This window comes from Ranitomeya variabilis, chromosome 2 (genome assembly GCF_051348905.1).
Source record: "Ranitomeya variabilis isolate aRanVar5 chromosome 2, aRanVar5.hap1, whole genome shotgun sequence".
Classification (NCBI taxonomy): Eukaryota; Metazoa; Chordata; class Amphibia; order Anura; family Dendrobatidae; genus Ranitomeya; species Ranitomeya variabilis.
In genome coordinates, this window is record NC_135233.1 from 855,677,514 (window position 1) to 855,700,231 (window position 22,718).

The 22,718-nt window shown below is 42.0% G+C and overlaps 1 protein-coding gene across 1 annotated transcript in view; it reads right to left on the reverse strand.

The window, feature by feature from the left end:
• The window catches only part of DYNLT2B (dynein light chain Tctex-type 2B), a 40,812-nt gene continuing 18,094 nt past the window's right edge, over positions 1-22,718 (reverse strand). The window contains exons 3-5 of the mRNA XM_077290251.1: positions 21,795-21,864; positions 5,723-5,786; positions 1-155 (exon numbers count right to left, since the gene is read on the reverse strand). Coding sequence (XP_077146366.1) covers positions 108-155; positions 5,723-5,786; positions 21,795-21,864 — 182 coding nt within the window. The 3' untranslated portion in view covers positions 1-107. The remainder of the gene's footprint in view (positions 156-5,722; positions 5,787-21,794; positions 21,865-22,718) is intronic.

Below are 22,718 nucleotides of genomic sequence, written 5' to 3' on the forward strand. Positions count from 1 at the left end.
CATTCACAAAATGTTTATTATGTATTATAACAAATATATAAAAATATTTACAATGGAAAACTGCTCTCCACTTCTTGGAATATATGTAAATTATACAGTACGTCTTCTTAGTAGTAGAAACATCCAAACGCAGCCGCAACACAAAATAAGTATTCCTAAAAAACACAAAATAGATAATTATAATAAAGTTTATATATCGTCAACATTTCAGTTTACAATTCAGAGGGGACTTGTACAGACAATATCAGACATTACCGAGTTATGCAAAGCTCAACAACTCAAACAAGAGGAGCGAGAGCCCAGCTCCCGAGAGATTATAATTAAGGATGAGCAAACCCTTGGAAGTTACTGAACCCAAACTTTAGTCCAAAGTTCAGTTCGGGAGTTGGAAAATCTCTCGACGAAACAGGAGTGACAAACTAAAACGTGCTTGTTCTGAGCAATGGTCCAGCCATTATATACACGTAGCAGGTAGTGCGCATAAACCTAGAAGAGCCACTTAACAGCTATTATCTATGTATGTATAGAAGTGCAAGAAAGATGAAGGAATAATGTACAAGGGATGAACGAGAGAAGAATTGTACAATGTAATAGCCTGAACTGATAAGGGTACATTTACAACTGCCCACTGGAAATCAGCCTGATTGGTGCAGCTTGTGAAAAGTCTTGGAGAAGGGTGTGGTAGGTTTGGAATATGGATGTTAGTGGAGTGCAAGGACAGGGTGGTAGACTGGGATGACGGAGAAGATAAGGAACAGTAAAGAGGGTTATAGGTGAGCATGATAATTGTAATCTAGATATAATGGGCAATCAGGATTACTGGCAAAGGGTAGAGTCAATAGGTCTTTTTTCACCTAGCCTCTTCCCCCAAAGCCGTTAATAAAAGCTAACTAACTAAACAGGCCCAAACCCCTAAATAGTCAGGTCCCAGACCAGACTCCTCAATCAAACTCCTTTTTTTGCAATCTAAATAAAAAAAGACAATAAAACAGTATAGACCTTTACAAGGCAACAATGATAACAAAATCCACTCTGATCCTAAAATCAGAACCTTATAATTTTGATTAGAACAGTAAATCAATCAGTCTTCAGATAAGATATGATTATATATACACAAAGATGTGTATGGGTATGCGCTGGTACAGATAACGGGACTGCTGGTAAAGTCTTAAATGGTGTTGTAAAGAAATTAAAAGAACCTTTTTCTAAAATCACTAAAAATACCACATATCCCTGAAATAGGTCTCACATTCAAATAGGTCCTAATGGAGGCACGATGTGTACGCTTCAATAAGCAAAATTTTGCTTAGGATAGGATTTCAAACATTCAAAGTGAGAATTAAAAATAAGGAACAGGAAATCATAGAAAGGAAAAAGAAGAAATTTGGAAGGGACGCAGTTCCCGTATGTATATTTAGAGATACTTTATCTAATGAATCAGCTTTTGAGACTATTGATCAGGTAGAGGGAAGTACCATTGAAGACTGCTCTATTTCGGAAAATTTTTCCATACATCCTACTACTCCCTCCCCAAAGGGTACGGCTGCTTTCAATGCGGACTATGGTTCTAATAGTCCCTTAAATTTCCCTACTGAAAACCCGCCAGATTCATATCAACTTCCGAGCACCTCCGCCTCTACGTCTACAGCTACTCAGAATCGTTTCCGAACTCTGGCGGATACTCCCCAATCACCAGTTGTTCATATACAGAATTCCCCTCTGCACACAGCAAGGACATCTAAAAAAGGGAGACCTGCAAAAAACACAGGCCAAGTCCATCTAAATGGCAATAAAACTACTAGAAATTTTGCAAAAAATGATACTAAAAACGGTACTAAACATCCTTTTTTCTGTGTAGCAAAAAAATCAGGAAAAGGGGTTGTAGAGGAGGGAAATTCTCCAAAAAGAAAAACAAAATAGATAGCTTTAAAAGGAATACACCTACCATCTTTAATCAGTAGAACATGCCTCGGGCAGGATGAATTGGCCCTATTACAAAAAGGCCTTAAGTATGCTCCAGCCAACGGTTTTAATAAATTTGAAGCTTACATTGGCATAAAAAAATGTATGCGTAAACTAGCTATTCAAAGGTACTATATAAAAACCCCCCCTAGCACAAAAGTAGAACCTGCTCAGGAGGACCCATTTATTCATACGAATCTCAGGAATAAATCTAAATTCAATCCATTGAATGAATACTCCGAGCAAATGAACACATTTCAGACCATGGTAATAGACGACATTAGAAAAATCAGTGAGAAAAAATGCAATAAATTTAAATTTAATTTAACCAGCAAAGAAAGAAAAGCCATTATTTCTCTACAACAAAATAAAGCACTGGTTATTCGTCCCGCTGATAAGGGGGGTGGGATAGTTATACTGGACCATGAATCCTACCATAAGGAAGCACTTCGCTTATTAAGCGATCTTCAAACATATAAAAAACTCAATGGAGATCCTACTAAAGAATATACTAAAGAAATGAAAACTCTAACAAGAAGGGGCCTAAACTTAGGTTTTATAAATAGAAAGGAATTTGAATTTATTAATTCTGGCCCTCCCCGTTTGGCGGTGTTCTATTATCTGCCAAAAATTCATAAGAACACCACCAATCCACCCGGTAGACCTATTGTATCCGGGATTCAATGCCTTACGGCCAATATGTCTAAATTGGTAGATTCTCATTTACAGCCTATTGTCCCGCTGCTTCAATCACACTTGAAAGACAGCACACACATTTTATCTCTCCTCCAAAGAATAGAATGGCGGGAGGGATACATAATTGGTACACTAGACATAACCTCATTATATACGGTCATCGACCATAAAAAAGGTTGTGAAGCTGCCATGTATTTTTTAAATAAGTTATCCAAAATTCCTCCCAAACAAATTGAATATTTGGGTGAACTTATGAATTTTATTTTAACTCATAACTACTTCTCGTACCAGGAGGACTACTACTCCCAGCGATGTGGTACCGCTATGGGGACCAGGTTCGCGCCCAGCTATGCAAATCTTTATGTGGGCAGCTGGGAGGAACATTTTATTTACCCGGAGGGAGGCCTACTCGCGAACCTGGTCCTCTGGCGGCGTTTTATTGATGATGTGGTTTTTATCTGGTCTGGTGGATGGGATACACTAAATCAATTTTTAATAGATATTAGTAAAAATCAGTATTTTTTAAATTTAACTTCCACCACCACGGAAATTAATTTTTTAGATTTAAAAATTTTTATTGAAAATTTGAAAATTCACACTAGCACATTCACCAAACCAACGGACACTAACAGTTATATCCCTCTGGACAGCTGTCATCTCCCTGGCTGGTTGCTCAATATTCCAGGCAGCCAGTTTACCAGGATCCACCGAAATTGCTCTAGACATCAGGATTTTGAAGCAGAATCACAGATACTAACTAAAAAATTTCTTGAGAGAGGGTATACTGCAACAATATTAGAAAAATCAAAAACAATAGCCCTGAATAAACCCAGACAGGAACTTATTGATGCAGCCCCAAAAGTAAAAAACAGCTCTGGAATCTATCCCTATTATTACGAAATACAACTCAAATTCATATTTTCTCCGTAAAATAGTCAGTAGACACTGGCATCTTTTAAAAAAGGATAAAATATTGGGAGAAAATATTAATAATCGGCCAATTTTTGTATATAAGAAGGGCCAAAGTTTGGGAAATATGATTGCTCCCACAGTCCAAAATAATAATAAAAAAATCTCTCTGATTCAGCCTTCGCTTACATTTACTAAACTAAAAGGTTTTTTTCCATGTCGTAAATGTAATGCATGTAAACTTACAACAACAAAAAAATGCACAAGTATTAAAAAAGGTGATGATACTATCCAAATTAGGGACTGTATCACATGTGGCACAACAGGAGTCATCTACACTATCGAATGCCCATTTGGTAAACTTTACGAGGGAAGAACAAAAAGACCCTTAAAAGTAAGGATGAATGAACATATCCGGAATATTGAAAAGAAATTTATGGGTCATCCACTTTCCCAACATTTTGTGCTACATCATGGTGGGATAGTGCAGGGGATGGAAATAACAGGCATTGCGGTGGTACATCGTGACTGGAGGGGTGGTGACTTTATAAAAGCAATGTCCCGGGCAGAGACTAAGTGGATCTTTATCCTGGATACTCTGGCACCAAGAGGATTGAATGTGAACGTGGAACTTTTTGGATTCTAATCAAGCAGCTATATAAGGTTGATGAGTACGAGGCAGAAACCAACCCTGAGGAAGGAGACAGGCGTCTCCGAAACGCGTTGGTTGTTTGGTCTTAGCTGCACTCCGTACTCACTTGCCGGGGGTTACGGTCACGTGACGATTACGTCACTCAGGTCCTGCGCACCGCTCTAACACACCGCCGCGGCGGCTCACAGCGGCGACTCCACAGGATCCCGTTCCCACCTGGAAAACTTTTTGATGGTGGCTTGCCGCCGGCCGGGGCAGCCACCCACCTATTCTAGATCCTGCTTGCCGAAAAACTTCTGGCGGAACTAATTTTGAAAACTGACATCCAGCAACGGAGGTAATAAGGTACTTTTTAAATAACGTCCATTTTGCTTATTGAAGCGTATACATCGTGCCTCCATTAGGACCTATTTGAATGTGAGACCTATTTCAGGGATATGTGGTATTTTTAGTGATTTTAGAAAAAGGTTCTTTTAATTTCTTTACAACACCATTTAAGACTTTACCAGCAGTCCCGTTATCTGTACCAGCGCATACCCATACACATCTTTGTGTATATATAATCATATCTGTTCTCATTTTTACAAACCTAGGTGGAGGTTTGTTGGTAGTGCAGCAGGCACGGGGAATAACGGTGACAATTTGCGCCACCATTTTAATTCTTGAAAAGTCTTCAGATAAGATCCGCTGAATTAGTTCAGGCTCCAGAGCAAATCCCAGAATCCAAAACCAGACCAGGCACACAAATTACTTCACACCCGGATCAGATTCCTAATTTAATTAAAACCTCAGAGCACTAAATTAATCAGACCCCAGACCGGACTCCTGGAGTCTGACTGGGTTTATTCAAACTTCTACTGCATCACTATTAGGGGAAGTTCACACAAATGTATTTTCATTCTGAGTGTGGTCTTTGTGAAAAAAATTACCTTGCATGGCCAACACTCGGACCAATGTTAGCCTATGTGCTAGTGCACACGAGCCAATTGCAAGTGTTCAATTTCTGTTAAAGGGGTAGTCTCACAAAAAAATGTTTATTTTAGTCACTAGATCTTGAAATGAAAATAAGTTCCACAATAGGAAGTGATTTAAATAAAATGTTCCTGTGCTGAGATAATCTTATAAATGTGCCCCTGCTGTGTACTGTGTAATGGCTGTGTCTGACCATACAGGAACATGGTCTGATCGTACCTCAGCTCCTGGGCAGAGGAGGAAGCAAAAGAGTATACTGACAGGACAGCATGGGACCACAGCTGATTCTTTAGTGAATCAAAACATTTCACTGCCTGTTTTTAAACAATGTTATACCTCACCATATCAGTTGTGATCCCCTGCTGCCCGGTCTGTATACTCTATTGCTTCATCAGCACAGGAACATTTGTTTTAATCACATCCAATTGCGGAACTTACTGTTATTCCAAAATTTAGTGAATAAAACGAACTTTTGTTCATGGGAAAACTCCTTTAAGTGAGAATTTAAATTCCCTAAGAAATAAATCTTACATTCATGAAGACCTCTTCTGCATAGTTATCAGTATCAGCATCCCAGAAGCATCTAGCGGCCATTCTGAAAAACAAAATACACAGGATTAACATAGGAGTAAAAGTCAGGTTAAACTGCACAACAAGTCGCCCTACTCCTATTATAATTATAAAAAGTTACATGTCACCATCGCTAACGACATATGAGTGCGTCCCCATCACTAACGACATATGCTACGCACTTCCAATACTAAATCGTCCTAGAAGATAGGGAAGCAATATACGCGTAAAGGTATATATAAAGAATGATCCTTTAAGAAACAGACAATAGATACAAATAAAAAACATTTAAAAATTGGGAGAAGTATAAAGAGTACACACAGCACCAAGGTAATCAATTAATTATAGCCACATATTTCATAATATATAGTGGCAGACAGTTTACACAACCAATCAGGTAAATCCTATCAATTGTCTTAGTACTCTGTTCCCCTCTTGGGACCCTACATTTGTCAGAGCGGCCATGACAGAGTGCATTGGGCTCTGGACTCCATATTGTTTACTATGACCGTCATGCTGCTATGTTCTAGGAACTTTCTCACTATCTGATTTAGAATGCACTACTGTTACCCATAGTATTATCTATACCTGAGTGAGTTCCTATAAGACTGTATGTTCGTCCTTATGCACGTAGCACTTTGTGAGTTCCCCCTATTGTATATTGGTTGTGTAATCTGTCTGCCACTATATATTATGAAATATGTGACTATAATTATTTTATTACCTTTGTGCTGTGTGAACTCCTTATATTTCTCCCAGTTTTTAATTGTGCTTTTTATTTGTATCCATTGTCTGTTTAGTAAAGTATCATACTTTATATACAGGTGCTTCTCTCTAAATTAGAATATCATCAAAAAGTTAATTTATTTCAGTTCTTCAATACAAAAAGTGAATCTCATATTATATAGAATCATTACAAACAGTGATCTGTTAATGTTGATGATTATGAATGAAAACCCAAAAGTCATTATCTCAGTAAATTAGAATACTTTATAACACCAGCTTGAAAAAATGATTTTAAAATCCAAAATGTTGGCGTACTGAAATGTATGTTCAGTAAATGCACTCAATACTTGGTCGGGACTCCTTTTGCATCAATTACTGCATCAATGCGGCGTGGTATGGAGGCGATCAGCCTGTGGCACTGCTGAGGTGTTATGGAAGCCCAAGTTGCTTTCATAGCAGTCTTCAGCTCGTGTATGCATTGTTGGGTCTGGTGTCTCATCTTCCTCTTGATTCTTTATGGGGTTAAGTTCAGGCGAGTTTGCTGGCCAATCAAGCACAGTGATGATACTGTTTTGAGCCTCTTAACGTCCAATGAAGGGCATAGCCTGTGTCATGGCCAGGTGTCAGACCCTGCACCAGGACGGGCTATGCCCATCATGCATTTAAACTGTCACTGCTTGTAAGCACGCAGTGACAGTTCAGTGCCAGAGGCACGGGAGAGGTGCGGGGACCCATGCGGTCAGTCCCAGAACCCAGATCGCTGTGATCACACAAAAGATGCTGAAATATCAGCACTTACTGCCCGATCAATGCAACAGCTCGGCTTTGCCAGTGGTTGAGCTTCTGCACTAATAGCCAGGAATGGTGCCAGCGCTGTCCCTGGCTGTTAACCCCTAATTGCTGGGAAACAAAAGCAATCGCAACATTCAGGAGGAGGCAGAGGCACGGGAGCTCCCTCTGCCTTCAGATCGGTGTCCATGCGATGTCATGGCGCTGGCCCGATCGTTGCCATGGTGACCCGGGGTCATCATGACAGCCCTCGGTTCACCAAGCTACAGAAAGTTCCTGAGACCATGCTCACAGCATGGTATCAGAAGCTTTCAGTACAGGTATAATGCAGTGCAATGTTAGTGCATTGCAATGCATTATACCTTCAAAGTAAAAAAAAAAAAAAAAAAAAATTGTGAAAGTCCCATAAAGGGACAAGGTAAAAAAAAAAAAAGACAAAATAATAATGATAAAAAAAAATCCACCAATAAATACACATTTTTAGTTAAAAAAAATAAATAAATAAACCAAATAAGTACACATTTGGTATTGCCACGTCCGGAACAATCCAATCTATAAAGTGTCATGCTAGTTAAGCCCTTCAGTGAACGCAGTAAAAAAAAAAAAAAAAACACACAAAGAAAAGTACCGTATATACTCGAGTATAAGCCGAGAGTTTCAGCCCAAATTTTTGGGCTGAAATTGCCCCTCTCGGCTTATACTCGAGTCATGATCGGCGGTGGGGTCGGCGGGTGAGGGGGAGAGAGGTCTGTCATATACTCACCTAGTCCCGGCGCTCCTGGCGCTCCCCCTGCCCGTCCCACGGTCTTCGGTGCCGCAGCTCTTCCCCTGTTCAGCGGTCACGTGAGACCGCTCATTAAAGTTATGAATATGGACTCCACTCCCATAGGGGTGGAGCCGCATATTCATTCCTCTAATGACGGTAACGGTGACCGCTGACAGAGGAAGAGGCTGCGGCACCCGGAGACCAGCCGTCCGGGATAAGGAGCCAGGGACGCCGGGAGCAGGTGAGTATTACATATTTACCTGTCCACGTTCCACACGCCGGGCGCCGCTCCGTCTTCCCGTCCTCTTGCTCTGACTGTTCAGGTCAGAGGGCGCAATGACGTACTAGTATGCGCGCCACCCTCTGCCTGAACAGTCAGTGCGGAGAGACGCCGAGACGGGACGCTGAGGAGCTGCGGGCAGCAAGAGAGGTGAGTATGTCATTTTTTTTTTTATTGCAGCAGCATTATATATTGCACAGATTTATATGGAGCATCTATGGGGCAATAATGAACGGTGCAGAACATTATATATGGCACAGCTTTATGTGGAGCATCTATGGGACGATAATGACCGGTGCAGAGCATTATACACTGTGTTCCAAATTATTATGCACAAAGAGTTTAGGAGTGATAAGATTAGAATTTTTTTGTTTGTCATTTAAACTCATTGATGGTGATGTGTGTCAGGGCTCTTTATATCACTGAAAGAAATTGCAGATACCTGTCCAAATTAGTTTGGCAGGTGTGTCCAAATAAAGGCAAGACTACTTAAGAAGGCTGTTCCACATTATTAAGCAGCCTACATTTTTTGCCAAAATGGGAAAGAAAAAGGATGTGTCGGCTGCTGAGAAGCAACAAATTGTGGAGTATTTAGGTCAAGGCATGACTACAATCAACATTGCCAAGACACTTCATTGTGATCATCGCACAATCAAGAAGTATGTAGCTGATTCCCAGCACACACGTGTGCGTGCTGATAAGGAAAAATTGAGGACTCTTTCCAACAGGCAATTGCGTGAGGTTAAAAGAGCAGCTGCAAAAATGCCTTGTCATAGCAGCAGACAAGTTTTTGAAGCTGCTGGTGCCTCCAACATCCCCAGAACAACAAGATGCAGGGTCCTTCAGAGGTTTGCAGCTGTGCGTAAGCCATCCTGTCGACCACCTCTATCCACTGCACACAGCAGAAACGGCTCCAGTGGGCCAAACGATACATGAAGATTGACTTCCAAACTGTTTTGTTCACCGATGAGTGCCGTGCAATGCTCGATGGTCCAGATGGATGGAGTGGAGGATGGCTGGTTGATGGACACCCCATGAAAACATGGCTAAGGCGCCAACAAGGAGGAGGTGGAGTAATGTTTTGGGCTGGAATCATGGGGAGAGAGATTGTCGGCCCCTTTATGATCCCTGAAGGGGTAAAGATGAACTCCATAATCTATGTGGAGTTTCTAAAACAACACTTCCTGCCATGGTTCCAGAGGAAGAACCATGCTTTCCGCAGCAAGATCATTTTCATGCATAATAATGCACCGTCTCATGCTGCAAAAAACACATCTGCATCTCTGGCTGCTATGGGCATAAAAGAGGACAAACTTATGGTGTGGCCACCATCTTCCCCTGACCTCAACCCCATTGAGAACCTCTGGAGCATCATCAAAAGGAGTGTCTATGATGGCGGGAGGCAGTTCACATCTAAGCAACAGCTCTGGGAGGGTATTCTGTCCACATGCAAAACAATTGAAGCAGAAACCATCCAAAAACTGACAAATTCAATGGACGAGAGAGTTCAGAAGCTTCTTTCCAACAAGGGGTCCTATGTGCAAATGTAACATCACCTAGAATAAAGTTTTCACTTGAAAACTGTTTGATTTCATTTTGTAATAAGCTGATAATGCTTATAACTTCACCATTGACCATTGTTTTGTTCAAAATAAAAAAAAAGGTTGAAAACTTTGCTGTGCATAATAATTTGGAACATGCATTTTGAGTGTTTATTTTTTTTTTTAAAAGATACTGTTTTCATAGGCAGTTTGTTCCAAAACATTGCAATTATACTAGAATAGTAGATGACTGGAAAATAACAATGACTGCAATTCAAGATAGGTAATTTAGAGAAAATATGAGGAAATATTATTTGCATAATAATTTGGAACACAGTGTATATGGCACAGCTTTATGTGGAGCATCTATGGGGCCATAATGAACGGTGCAGAGCATTATATATGGCACAGCTTTATGTGGAGCATCTATGGGACCATATTGACCGGTGCAGAGCATTATATATGGCACAGCTTTCTATGGAGCATCTATGGGGCCATAATGAATGGGGCAGAGCATTATACAGTTAGGTCCATATATATTTGGACAGAGACAACATTTTTCTAATTTTGGTTATAGACATTACCACAATGAATTTTAAACAAAACAATTCAGATGCAGTTGAAGTTCAGACTTTCAGCTTTCATTTGAGGGTATCCACATTAAAATTGGATGAAGGGTTTAGGAGTTTCAGCTCCTTAACATGTGCCACCCTGTTTTTAGAGGGACCAAAAGTAATTGGACAATTGACTCCAAAGCTATTTCATGAACATGTGTGGGCAATCCCTTCATTATGTCATTCTCAATTAAGCAGATAAAAGGCCTGGAGTTGATTTGAGGTGAGGTGCTTGCATTTGGAAGGTTTTGCTGTGAAGTAAACATGCGGTCAAAGGAGCTCTCCATGCAGGTGAAACAAGCCAGACTTAAGCTACGAAAACAGAAAAAACCCATCCGAGAAATTGCTACAATATTAGGAGTGGCAAAATCTACAGTTTGGTACATCCTGAGAAAGAAAGAAAGCACTGGTGAACTCATCAATGCAAAAAGACCTGGGCGCCCCCAGAAGACAACAGTGGAGGATGATCGCAGAATAATCTCCATGGTGAAGAGAAACCACTTCACAACAGCCAACCAAGTGAACAACACTCTCCAGGAGGTCGGCGTATCAATATCCAAATCTACCATAAAGAGAAGACTGCATGAAAGTAAATACAGAGGGTTCACTGCACGGTGCAAGCCACTCATAAGCATCAGGAATAAAAAGGCTAGACTGGACTTTGCTAAAAAACATCTAAAAAAGCCAGCACAGTTCTGGAAGAACATTCTTTGGACAAATGAAACCAAGATCAACCTCTACCAGAATGATGGAAAGAGAAAAGTATGGCGAAGGCGTGGTACAGCTCATGATCCAAAGCATACCACATCATCTGTAAAACACGGCCGAGGCAGTGTGATGGCTTGGGCATGCATGGCTGCCAGTGGCACTGGGTCACTAGTGTTTATTGATGATGTGACACAGGACAGAAGCAGCCGAATGAATTCTGAGGTATTCAGAGACATACTGTGTGCTCAGATCCAGCCAAATGCAGCCAAACTGATTGGTCGTCGTTTCATAGTACAGATGGACTATGACCCAAAACATAAAGCCAAAGCAACCCAGGAGTTTATTAAAGCAAAGAAGTGGAATATTCTTGAATGGCCAAGTCAGTCACCTGATCTCAACCCAATTGAGCATGCATTTCACTTGTTAAAGAGTAAACTTCAGACAGAAAGGCCCACAAGCAAACAGCAACTGAAAACCACCGCAGTGAAGCCCTGGCAAAGCATCAAAAAGGTGGAAACACAGCGTCTGGTGATGTTCATGAGTTCAAGACTTCAGGCAGTCATTGCCAACAAAGGATTTTCAACCAAGTACTAGAAATGAACATTTTATTTAAAATTATTGAATCTGTCCAATTATTTTTGGTCCTTTTAAAAACAGGGTGGCACATGTTAAGGAGCTGAAACTCCTAAACCCTTCATCCAATTTTAATGTGGATACCCTCAAATGAAAGCTGAAAGTCTGAACTACAACTGCATCTGAATTGTTTTGTTTAAAATTCATTGTGGTAATGTCTATAACCAAAATTAGAAAAATGTTGTCTCTGTCCAAATATATATGGACCTAACTGTATATGGCACAGCTTTATGTGGAGCATCTATGGGACCATAATGAACGGTGCAGAGCATTATATATGGCACAGCTTTATGTGGAGCATCTATGGGGCCATAATGAACGGTGCAGAGCATTATATGTGGCACAGCTTTATATGGCGCATCTATGGGAACATAATGAATGGTATGGAGCATCTATTTTTATTTTTGAAATTCACCGGTAGCTGCTGCATTTTCCACCCTAGGCTTATACTCGAGTCAATAAGTTTTCCCAGTTTTTTGTGGCAAAATTAGGGGGGTCGGCTTATACTCGGGTCGGCTTATACTCGAGTATATACGGTAGCTAACTATGCTTTATCATCATACCGCTTGGAAAAAGTGGAATAAAATGCGATCAGAAAGATGGATGTAAATACAAATAGTATCACTGAAAATGCCATCATGTTCCGCAAAAAACAAGCCGCTATGCAACTTAATCAGCAGAAAAATAAAAAAGTTATAGCTCTCAGAATAAAGCAATGCAAAATTTTTTTTTCTATAATGGTTTTTATGTAAAAGCGCCAAAACATTAAAAAAAAAAATATATAAATGGGGTATCGCTGTAATCGTACTGACCCGAAGAATAAGGCTGCCTTATCAATTTTTGCCACACGCAGAACGGAGAAAAGAAAAATTCCTGAATTGCTGGTTTTTGTTCATTCTGCCTCCACAAAAATCGTAATAGAAAGCGATCAAAAAATGTTATGTGCTCGAAAATAGTACCAATAAAAAGGACAACTTGTCCTGCAAAAAACAAGCCAGCACATGACTCTGTGGGCGGAAATATGGAAAAATTATAGCTCTCAAAATATGGTGATGCAAAAACCTCTTCTTGCAAAAAAAAAGCGTCTTTTAGTGTGTGACAGTAGCCAAACATAAAAAACCCGATATAAATCTGGTATCACTGTAATCGCACCGACCCGAAGAATAAAAGTCGCCTAATCACTTATACCGCACGAGGAAGGCGTAAAAAATAAATAAAACCAATTCTTCACCTGCTGTTTATTTGTTTATTCTGCCTCCCAAAGATCGCAGTAAAGCTTGTCGCACATTTATCCTGCACTGAGCGCTTGCACCGGGGTTTCCGTGTAAGTCTCTTAAATACGAGATTCAGGCAGAACCGCTGGTGGAAGATTCCCTATAAATGAGGCAGATGGAGGCACTGTGAACACCATAGGGCCTGTGATCCAGCAGTATCAGTCTTTTTAGGCGTGTATAAAAACGCGGTCCCCCATAGTTTTGTGCACCTCGGAAAGGAAGGACAATGCTGAACAGAGGCCAGACGGAGTCCAGAGTAACTCTGCTGCCTCATTATATTGATTGGATCCCTTGGCGGTTTCATCTGTCATGTCTGTCGGAGATTTAGATGGAAACCCCAAAGTAAGTGGTCAGCATAGAGCACCGGATGAATGTGATCCCATACGTTTTGAAAAATGTTCCCAATAAAAGCTTCAACTCAATCCTCAAGAAAAAGCAAGTCCCCACTCAGGTCTGTCATCTATTAACGGAAATTTAGTGGGCTTCCACGTTACTGGTAGCACAAAGGCTCTGGAAAAGGAAAATGGCTCATTGCCCCCAAAAAGAAATTCAGCGAATTCTGCACTCCCATATCCAAATGCCTCCCTTCTGAGCCCCAGTGTACATAAACCACCTTTAGCAGGGGTATAATTTCCAAAATGGAGTCACTTGGGGGAGGGGGGAGGGATTCTGCTCTCTAGCACTTAGGGGCTCCGTAAACTATTCTAGGAAAATCTGCGCTCCGGGAGGCAAATAGCGCTCCATCCCCACCGAGACTCTCCATATGACTACGCAGTCCTGTACAGCTACATATGGGGTGTTTCTATATTCAGCAGAAATTGTGGGACAAATTCTGGTGCCAATTTTACCCACTTCTTGTGTGAAAGTGTTAAATCTGGGGCTAAAACAACATTTTTGTGGTAACAATGTAATTATTTTTTCTTCACTGCCCAATAGTATAAATTTCTGTGACCCAAAAATGGTGTCAAAATGATCACTGCACCCCTAGATTAATTCATCAAGAGGTGTATTTTATAAAATGGGGTCACTTATTAGGAGTCCTTCTGTTCTGGCACCTCAGGGGCTCTCCCAGTGGGTCATGACACACTCAAATCATAATAGTAAAATCTGCACTATAATATGGCACTCCTTCCCTTTTGAGCTCTGCACTGTGTCTCAAAAGTAGTTTTCACCTGCACATGGGGTATTGGCACACTCAGGAGTAATTGCAACAACATATATTGGGTTCCATTTTCTCCTTTTACCCTTGAGAAAATAAAAAATGTGGGGCTAAAAGCAAACTTTTGCGGGAAAAATGTGATTTTTTTTAATGTACTTAGCTCTGTTATAAACTTCTGTAAAGCACCTGGTGGGTCAAGTTGCTCACCACACATCATAAGTTCCATGAGGGGTCTAGTTTCCAAAATGGTATCACTTGTTTGTGGGTTCCACTGTTTAGGCACATCAGTCGCCCTTCAAAAGTGACATGGCTTCTGCTCCTGATTCCAGCCAATTTTGTGGTCAAAAAGTCAAACCTTGTTCCTTCCCTTCCGGGTCCTGCCGTGCACCTAAACAGTGGTCTTCCTCCACACATGGGGTATCGGCGTACTCAGGAGAAATCACACAACAAATATTATGGTTCATTTTCTGCGGCTACACTTGAGAAAATTGAAAAAATTGTGTCCGAAGTAAAATTTTTGTGAAAAAAAAAGTTAAATGTTCATTTTTTCCTTCGACATTGCTTCAGTTCTTGTGAAGCATCTGAAGGGTTAATAAACTTCTTGAATGTGCTTTTGAACACCTTGAGGGGTGCAACTTTTAGAAAGGTGTCACTTTTGGGTATTTTCTGTCATATAGGCCCCCAAAGTCTCTTCAAATGTGAGGTTATTTATTAACTATTTTGTGAGACATAACGCACTGATTTAGGGGCATAACAATTAAAATTTTGAAAATTGTGAATGAATCCTTACAAGGCTGCGATTATCACAGTTGCTTGTGCACCTTTTTCTACCACACTTTCTCCTTCCACTCAACTTTCCATTAATATACCACTGTGAGCAGCTAGCTTCTTTAGCAATGACCTTTTGTGGCTTACCCTCCTTCTCGAGTGCGTCAATGACTGCCTTCTAGACATCTGTCAAGTCAGCAGTCTTCCCCATGATTGTGGAGTCTACTGAAACAGACTAAAGGACCTTTTTAAATGCTTAGGAAGCCCTTGCAGATGTTTTTTTGTAAATCATTCTGATTTACTGAGATAATGACTTTGATTTTCATTGGCTTTAAGCCATAATAATCAACATTAACAGAAATAACCACTTGAAATAAATCACTCTCATTATAATGACTATATAACATATGAGTTTCACTTTTTGTATTGAAGAACAGAAATAAAACGGTAATTTGTCTTACCAGTAATTGTATTTCCAGGAATCCATCCTGACAGCACACTGGAGGACGTCCTTCTTATCCATCATGGGACAGGAAACACGAGAGGTTAAAAGGACCCTTCCCCTACCACCCTTCAGTGCTTTTCAAAGTAACACATCTGGATGGATGCAAAAACAAGGTTTATTCCAACAAAAATAATCAATAATACAAATGTTACATCACATAAGTATAAAGATCACACAATAGGGAGGGAACTAATAGTGCTGTCAGGATGGATTCCTGGAAACACAATCACCGGTAAGACTAATTACCATTTTCCAGGTCACCACCTGACAGCACCATTGGAGAAATACCAAAGGAGAATGGTATTTAGGGTGGGACCACTGCTTGAAGTACCTTTCTACCAAAAGCCAACTGAGGCGATACCACATCTAACTTATAATGTTTAGAAAAGGTACTAAGATTAGACCATGATGCAGCCCTGCAAATCTGATCTGCCATAGCCCCCCCTTTCTCTGCCCATGACGTGGCCATGGCCCTAGAAGAATGGGCTTTAATGTTAACCGGGGAACTCTGCCCTTTAGCTTTATAAGCTAAACTGATTGCGGATTTTATCCACCGTGCAATAGTCGCTTTAGACGCTTTTTTCCCTTTATTTGGACCCCTGAACTGAATGAACAAGTTATCATCTTGTCTCCAGGGCCTAGATAAATCAAGGTACTTGAGTACCGTCTCTCTGACATCCAGATTATGATAAAAATTTTCCTTTTTGGTTTTTAGGGAACTGGCAAAATGACGGTAAGACAATCTCCTGATTCATATTAGTATCTGAGACGACTTTAGGGAGAAAAGCCGGATCGAGTCTTAGCACTAGTTTATCCTCAAAGATTTGTGAATACGGGTTCTGCACAGATAGAGCCTGTAGTTCCCCCAGTTCCCCCAACCTTTTTGCCGACGTGATTGCTACTAAAAACGCAGTTTTAAGGGAGAGTTTGTTAATATCTATGTCCCCTGTTATATCCCACGGCTGTTCACATAGAAAATTCAGGACCAAATTAAGATCCCACGGCGGGACCGATTTCCTAATTAACGGTTTTAGCCTCTGGACTGCTTTAGAAAATCGACTAATCCAGGGGTGGTTAGATAGAGGAAAAATCGAAAAACACACTCAGGGCCGCTATTTGGACCCTCAATGTACTTGGCCTAAGACCTTTTTGGAATCCTGACTGCAGGAAGTCAAGGATCTTTGGGATATTTGGATGGTCAGTATCAACTGTCATCTCCCCGCAAAACCCACAAAATCGTTTCCATATTTTTGTGTGGATAGCTGATGTTACAGGCTTCCTGCTGGCTTGAAGGGTAGAGATGACGTCATCTGAAAGACCTTTTGCCTTCAAGACCTTCTGCTCAGGATCCAGGCTGCCAATTGAAGAGCTCCTGGATTCTGGTGTAGGACTGGACCCTGTAGAAGAAGATCCTCTCTTTCTGGTAACAGTAGGGGCTTTTCTACTGATAGCCTTCGTAACAACGGAAACCAACTCCGTCTTGGCCAGTGAGGAGCTATGAGAATGACACTGGCCTTGTCCTCGCAGATCTTCCTGAGTGTTCTTGGAATCATGGCCAGAGGAGGAAACGCATACAGAAGACCGTTGTTCCAGGGTTGTGAGAAGGCATCGATCGCAGCTGGGTTTTCCCAGGGATTTAGGGAGTAAAAGGTTTTGACCTTTGCATTTTGCTTGGCAGCAAATAGCTGGCTTCCCCCAACGGTGACAAAGACCTCTGAAGACCTCGTCGTTCAGTTCCCACTCTGTAGGAGATACTCTTTTCCTGCTGAGGAAGTCTGCCAGCTGGTTCTTGGACCCTTCCAAATGCACCGCCGAGACTGACCGTACCGACTTTTCTGCCCATATGAAGATCTGTTCCGCCAGACCTTGCAATGCCATATGTCTTGGACCCCCCTGATGCTGAAGGAAGGCTACAGTTGTCGTATTGTCTGAAAAGACTTTCACATGTTTGCCTCTCAGAAGGTGCTGCGCAGCCGTTAAAACCTTCGAAACTGCATGTAGTTCCCTATAGTTCGATGACTTCTTGCTGTCCTTCCTTTCCCAATGGCCTTGGAAATATCTTCCTTGAACATGACCTCCACAACCTTGCTGACTTGCATCTGTCGTGACTGACACACTCGGGGTTTGAAGCCATGGTACCCCCAGCCGAAGGTTCCTGGAGAGAGTCCACCCTTTCAGAGATCTTTGGATCTGTAAAGAGAGTTTCAGTCTTCGATTTAGTGAGTTCTGTTTCCTGTTCCAGCTCACCAGAACTCCCTGCTGAAGCTGCCGAGAATGAAATTGGCTCCAGCGCATGCAAGAGATGCAGGCCGTCATTAATCCCAAGATTTTCATCCCGTCTCTGATAGAATTCCGGCTTCGGGAAAAGTGACAGACTTTTCCTATTATGTTCCTTAGCCTGTCTTCTGGTAGGTAGGACATTCTTGTCTCCGAATCCAGCATGACTCCTAAGAATTTTATTCTTGACTTTGGCATTAGGTCTGATTTTTCCCAAATTATGATCCACCCTAGAGTCTCTAGTGTGGAAATGAGGGATTGACAGTTGATCCTGAGCTGGCCTATGGAGTCTGCTGCTATTAAAAAGTCGTCTAAATAGGGAATTACCACTATATCCTGATTTCTCAGATAGGCGACCACTTCTACCATAAGTTTTGTAAAAACTCTGGGAGCAGATGCCAGGCCGAAGGGGAGACAGCGAAATTGAAAATGGTAGATTTTTCCTTCCATATTTACGGCAATCCGCAGAAACTTCTGGTGATTTAGATGAATGGGTACATAGTAATATGCACTCTTTAAATCTAGAGTGCACATCACCATACCCCTTCCTAACAGAGGGATGGTCGACCGAATTGACTCCATTTTGAATCTTTTGTATAACACCCAATTGTTTAGGTGTTTTAGATTTATTTTTGTTCTCGACTCTCCCGAAGGTTTTATTATTATGGAGAAGAGATTCGAGTAGTGGCCCCTGTACTCTTCCTGAGGGGGTACCGGAACAATTGCCGCCATTTTTAGGAGGTCCTGTATATCTGACCACATGGGGGATGACGATTTTAGATGGGAGCTGGAAACTAGGAACCTTTCGGGAGGGAGAGATGTAAACTCTATTTTGTATCCCTGGGACACAACCTGTAAGGCCCAAGGACTCGTTATTTTCCGCCATCCCTCTAGGAATCCAGCTAGACGACCCCCTACTCTGATGGCGTCATTTTCTCCGGTAGCTAGACTCCGAACCCGAGTAGTTCGAGTCTTTGGTTTTAAGTCTGCTATCCCCTCCTTTCTGGTAACTCCATCTACCCTGTTTCCCCTTACCCCTATAATCTGGTTTTTGATTATAGCGGGGTCTACAAAAGGGCTGGAATTTAGGCTTTTCTTCAGGGAACCCTTTTTTTATGTCTGAGGCTTTCTCTAAGATATCATCGAGGACCGGTCCGAAGACCCTGCCCCCGGAAAAGGCTATCGAACACAACTTATTCTTAGAATGCATATCTCCCGACCAGCTTTTGAGCCAGATAGCTCTTCGGGCTGCATTAGATAGGGATTGATCTCTAGCCGCGAACCTAACAGATTCCGCAGACGCATCTGCCAAAAAGGTGGTTGCCAATTTTAACAGAGGCAGGGATTTCAGAATAGTTTCTCTAGGAGTCTTGGCTGTTAATTGATCCTGAAGATCATCTAACCACAGGTGCATGGAGCGAGCAACCGATGTCGCTGCTATATTTGCTCCAATAACTGCTGATGAACTCTCCCGGGCCCTTTTTAAAAGGCCGTCTGCCTTTCTATCCATGGGCTCCTTTAGGTTGGAAGAGTCCTCAAAAGGAATTGCAGTCCTTTTGGACACTTTAGCCAATGGTTTGTCAATTTTAGGAATGTCTACCCATTCTTTAACTTCATCTGGATTAAACGGCAAGTGGAGTCTGAAGTCTTTAGGAATAGTTAGTCTTTTCTCCGCTTCCTCCCATTCCTCCAGAATCATGGATCGGATATGGGAATTTACCGGAAAAACCTTAGAGGTCTGAGAGCGTAAGCCCCCAAACATCTCATCCTGAACAGAACAGGATGGCAGAGGCTCCTCAATCTGCATAGTATGCCGTACAGCCTCTAACAGTTCTCCCATGTCTGTAGCGGAGAATAAATATCTTCTCCCTTTCTCCGGAGGTTCTCTTTCTTCTTCCTCCTCTAGATCTGACACGGAAGATGATGAGTCGCCTGATAAGTAATCGTCCCTCGGCCTTTTCCTAGATTTCTCTGGAAGTGAGGCCTGAGGAAGTACCAGGCCTGATACGGACGCCTGAACCTCCTCTCTTATCATGGCTCTCATATTTGTCATAAGAGAAGCCTGCTCCTCTCCTATGATCCTGCAGGTGCACGCTTCACACAGGGGTTTCTGCCAGGTATCCTTCATCTTAGCCGCACAGATAGGACACTTTTTATTCCTGCTGGGCTTCCTTAACGATTTTTCAGGCAAGGAGGCCGCCCATAAGAAACACATAGCAATCGCTAGTATAGTGCCTATAGTGTTTTTTAGGGAATCAATATAATACAGGGCTCCTGCCCCACTTACTGGTGCCATGGTCTCCTGCCCCTCTGACCTAGCTGCGTCCTCCAAGTTTCTCTGGAGATCGCCTAATGCCCCCGCACATACCTTTTATTCTGTTCTTGGTGTCTTCTGTCGTTTTCAGCGCTTTCGCGCCACCTGACCGCTCCTTCCTGCAGCGATGCCGCCCGCCCCCCTCGGCCGCAAACCGGAAGTGACGCGCGGCCGGAAAGTGAGCATGGTGCAGGGTGGATTGGCTTCCCCGGCGGCCGCATGGAAACACCGACATCAGAGGCTGCCGCCGGGATCGCATGCACCAGGGAGCGTGACGGAAGGATCGAGAGCCCCCGGCAGGGAGAAGCGATCCTCATACCAGGAGCAGCGCTACACTGGTAGGCAGAGGGACCCTCGGGCGGGTGTCGGCCAGCGGGTGCCTCATGGAGGGAAGGGTGAGGCAAAGCCCCCCCCGATCCACACCTCCCGCACAGAACGGTCAGACCTCTCGGCTGTTCCTATCCATAATGGGACAGGAAAAACACTGAAGGGTGGTAGGGGGGAGGGTCCTTTTAACCTCTTGTGTTTCCTGTCCCATGATGGATAAGAAGGACGTCCTCCAGTGTGCTGTCAGGTGGTGACCTGGAAATTAACTTTTTGATATTTTTTTAATTTAGTGAGAAGCCCTTGCATACCATTACGCGTATATTGCTTCAATATCTTACAGGACAATAGATTATTATAGATTATTTCAGGGGATGGAAGGCCTCTCATATGATGAGAGGTTGGAAAAGTTGGGCCTTGTTAGCTTAGAAAAAAGACATCTCAGAGGAGTTCTCATTTACATGTATAAATACATGTGTGGTCAGTACAAAACAATGGCACATGACTTATTCCTTCCAAATACCATACTAAGGACCAGGGGGCATTCATTACGGGTGGAAGAAAGGCGATTCTAGCAGCTAAATAGGAAAGTGTTCTTTACAGTTAGAGCAGTCAGACTGTGGAATGCCCTACCACAAGAGGTAGTAATCGCAGACCCTATAACAGCTTTTATAAAGGGCTGGATGATTTCCTCGATACACATAACATTGTGGGTTATAGATAATTTAGTGCCAAAAAATGTACTATTGGTGGAAGAAGGTGGAACTTGATGGACCTAGGTCTTTTATCAGCCTATGCAACTATAAAATCCCCCTACAGCTGACTGGGGCTCCTGAACTGCATTACTTACATACAGAATGACATGGAGGCAGGATATGGTAAATGCCATTTACTGTACGTACTTAAAGGGGTTGACTCATCATAGACATTTGATATCCACACATGCCATAAATATGTCTAGTAGACGTGGCTCCCACCTCTGGCACCTGCATCTATTCTGATTACTGCCATGGCTCCTATGTAGTTCTGAAAGCAAAAAAAACAAGTGTGCTTGGCTGTGTGTAGAACTCCCATGTGCAACCGTGAATGAAGAGAGTTGTGACCACCTCTCCAGTCAAAGTGGCAATATTATTAGTCAGAATAATAGATCGCGGGACTGATTTTACAGTCTCCTAGAAGTGGGACCCGCATCTATTGGACATTTATGTGCTATCTAAGCTTGCGTACTGGAAAAAAAACATTCTCACAAAGCTCTCTGGATGGTTTACCTATTTTGTTATTTTAATGAACTGATTGAAATAAAGAAAACGCAATTTTATCCAATATGGCAGATAATTACAAGTCACTGCACTTACTTCACTCCTTCTCCTCTCTGCTCACCAATAACAACTTGGACCACCATTTTATATCTGTCAAAACCCATGTCTATAAAAGAAAAAAAACAGAAAACAACACAATGAGGGTTAAAATGTAACAACTAAATCCATTTTTGTAAAATTTCTTAGTGATCAGGCCTAAAGGGGATGTAACAGGGTTGTCAGACACCTAAAATGACCTTTAAAAATATCTATCTTTACACCCAAAGCACTTTTGTAATTTGCTAATTTTTCACTCTAACTGTAGTACCCATAGGAACCTTAGTTACAGGAGTAAACAGCTCACCACAGTGACAGAAGCAAGTGGTATTGCTCATCTGGGTCTGCACGGCACATCGAGTGCTTCTGCTCACTGCATAGCATTTACAATGTAGGCATCTAAAGTTAAGGCATAAATGATAATAAACCATTTCTCTCTTCTCCCTAGGATCCCCGTTTATGTCTGACAGCCAGAGATCAGACCTGCTTCTGCTAGATTGCAATGTAAATTGACAATGGCATGGAGTTAAAGCCCAGGACCAAGCACAGTACATTTACAGCGCAAGGCCATTATCGAATTAATATATACTATTAGCACTGCCATAAAAAAAAAAACGCAGCGAAAAGCTGCATGTGAACATAGCCTGATAAGTGATGTGTTTTCTTATTTATTGATGTCGGCAGACTCAGCACACAGATTAGCTTCCTTGAATGCGGCTAATCTACATGCAGACCTGCCGCAGATCAATCTGCAAATCAGCAGCAGAAACCTCTCATTTACTAATAATACATAAATAATCTTTATTTTTAAATAGCGCTAACATATTCCACAGCGCTTTACAGTTTGCACACATTATCATCACTGTCCCCCGATGGGGCTCACAATCTAAATTCCCTATCAGTATGTCTTTGGAATGTGGGAGG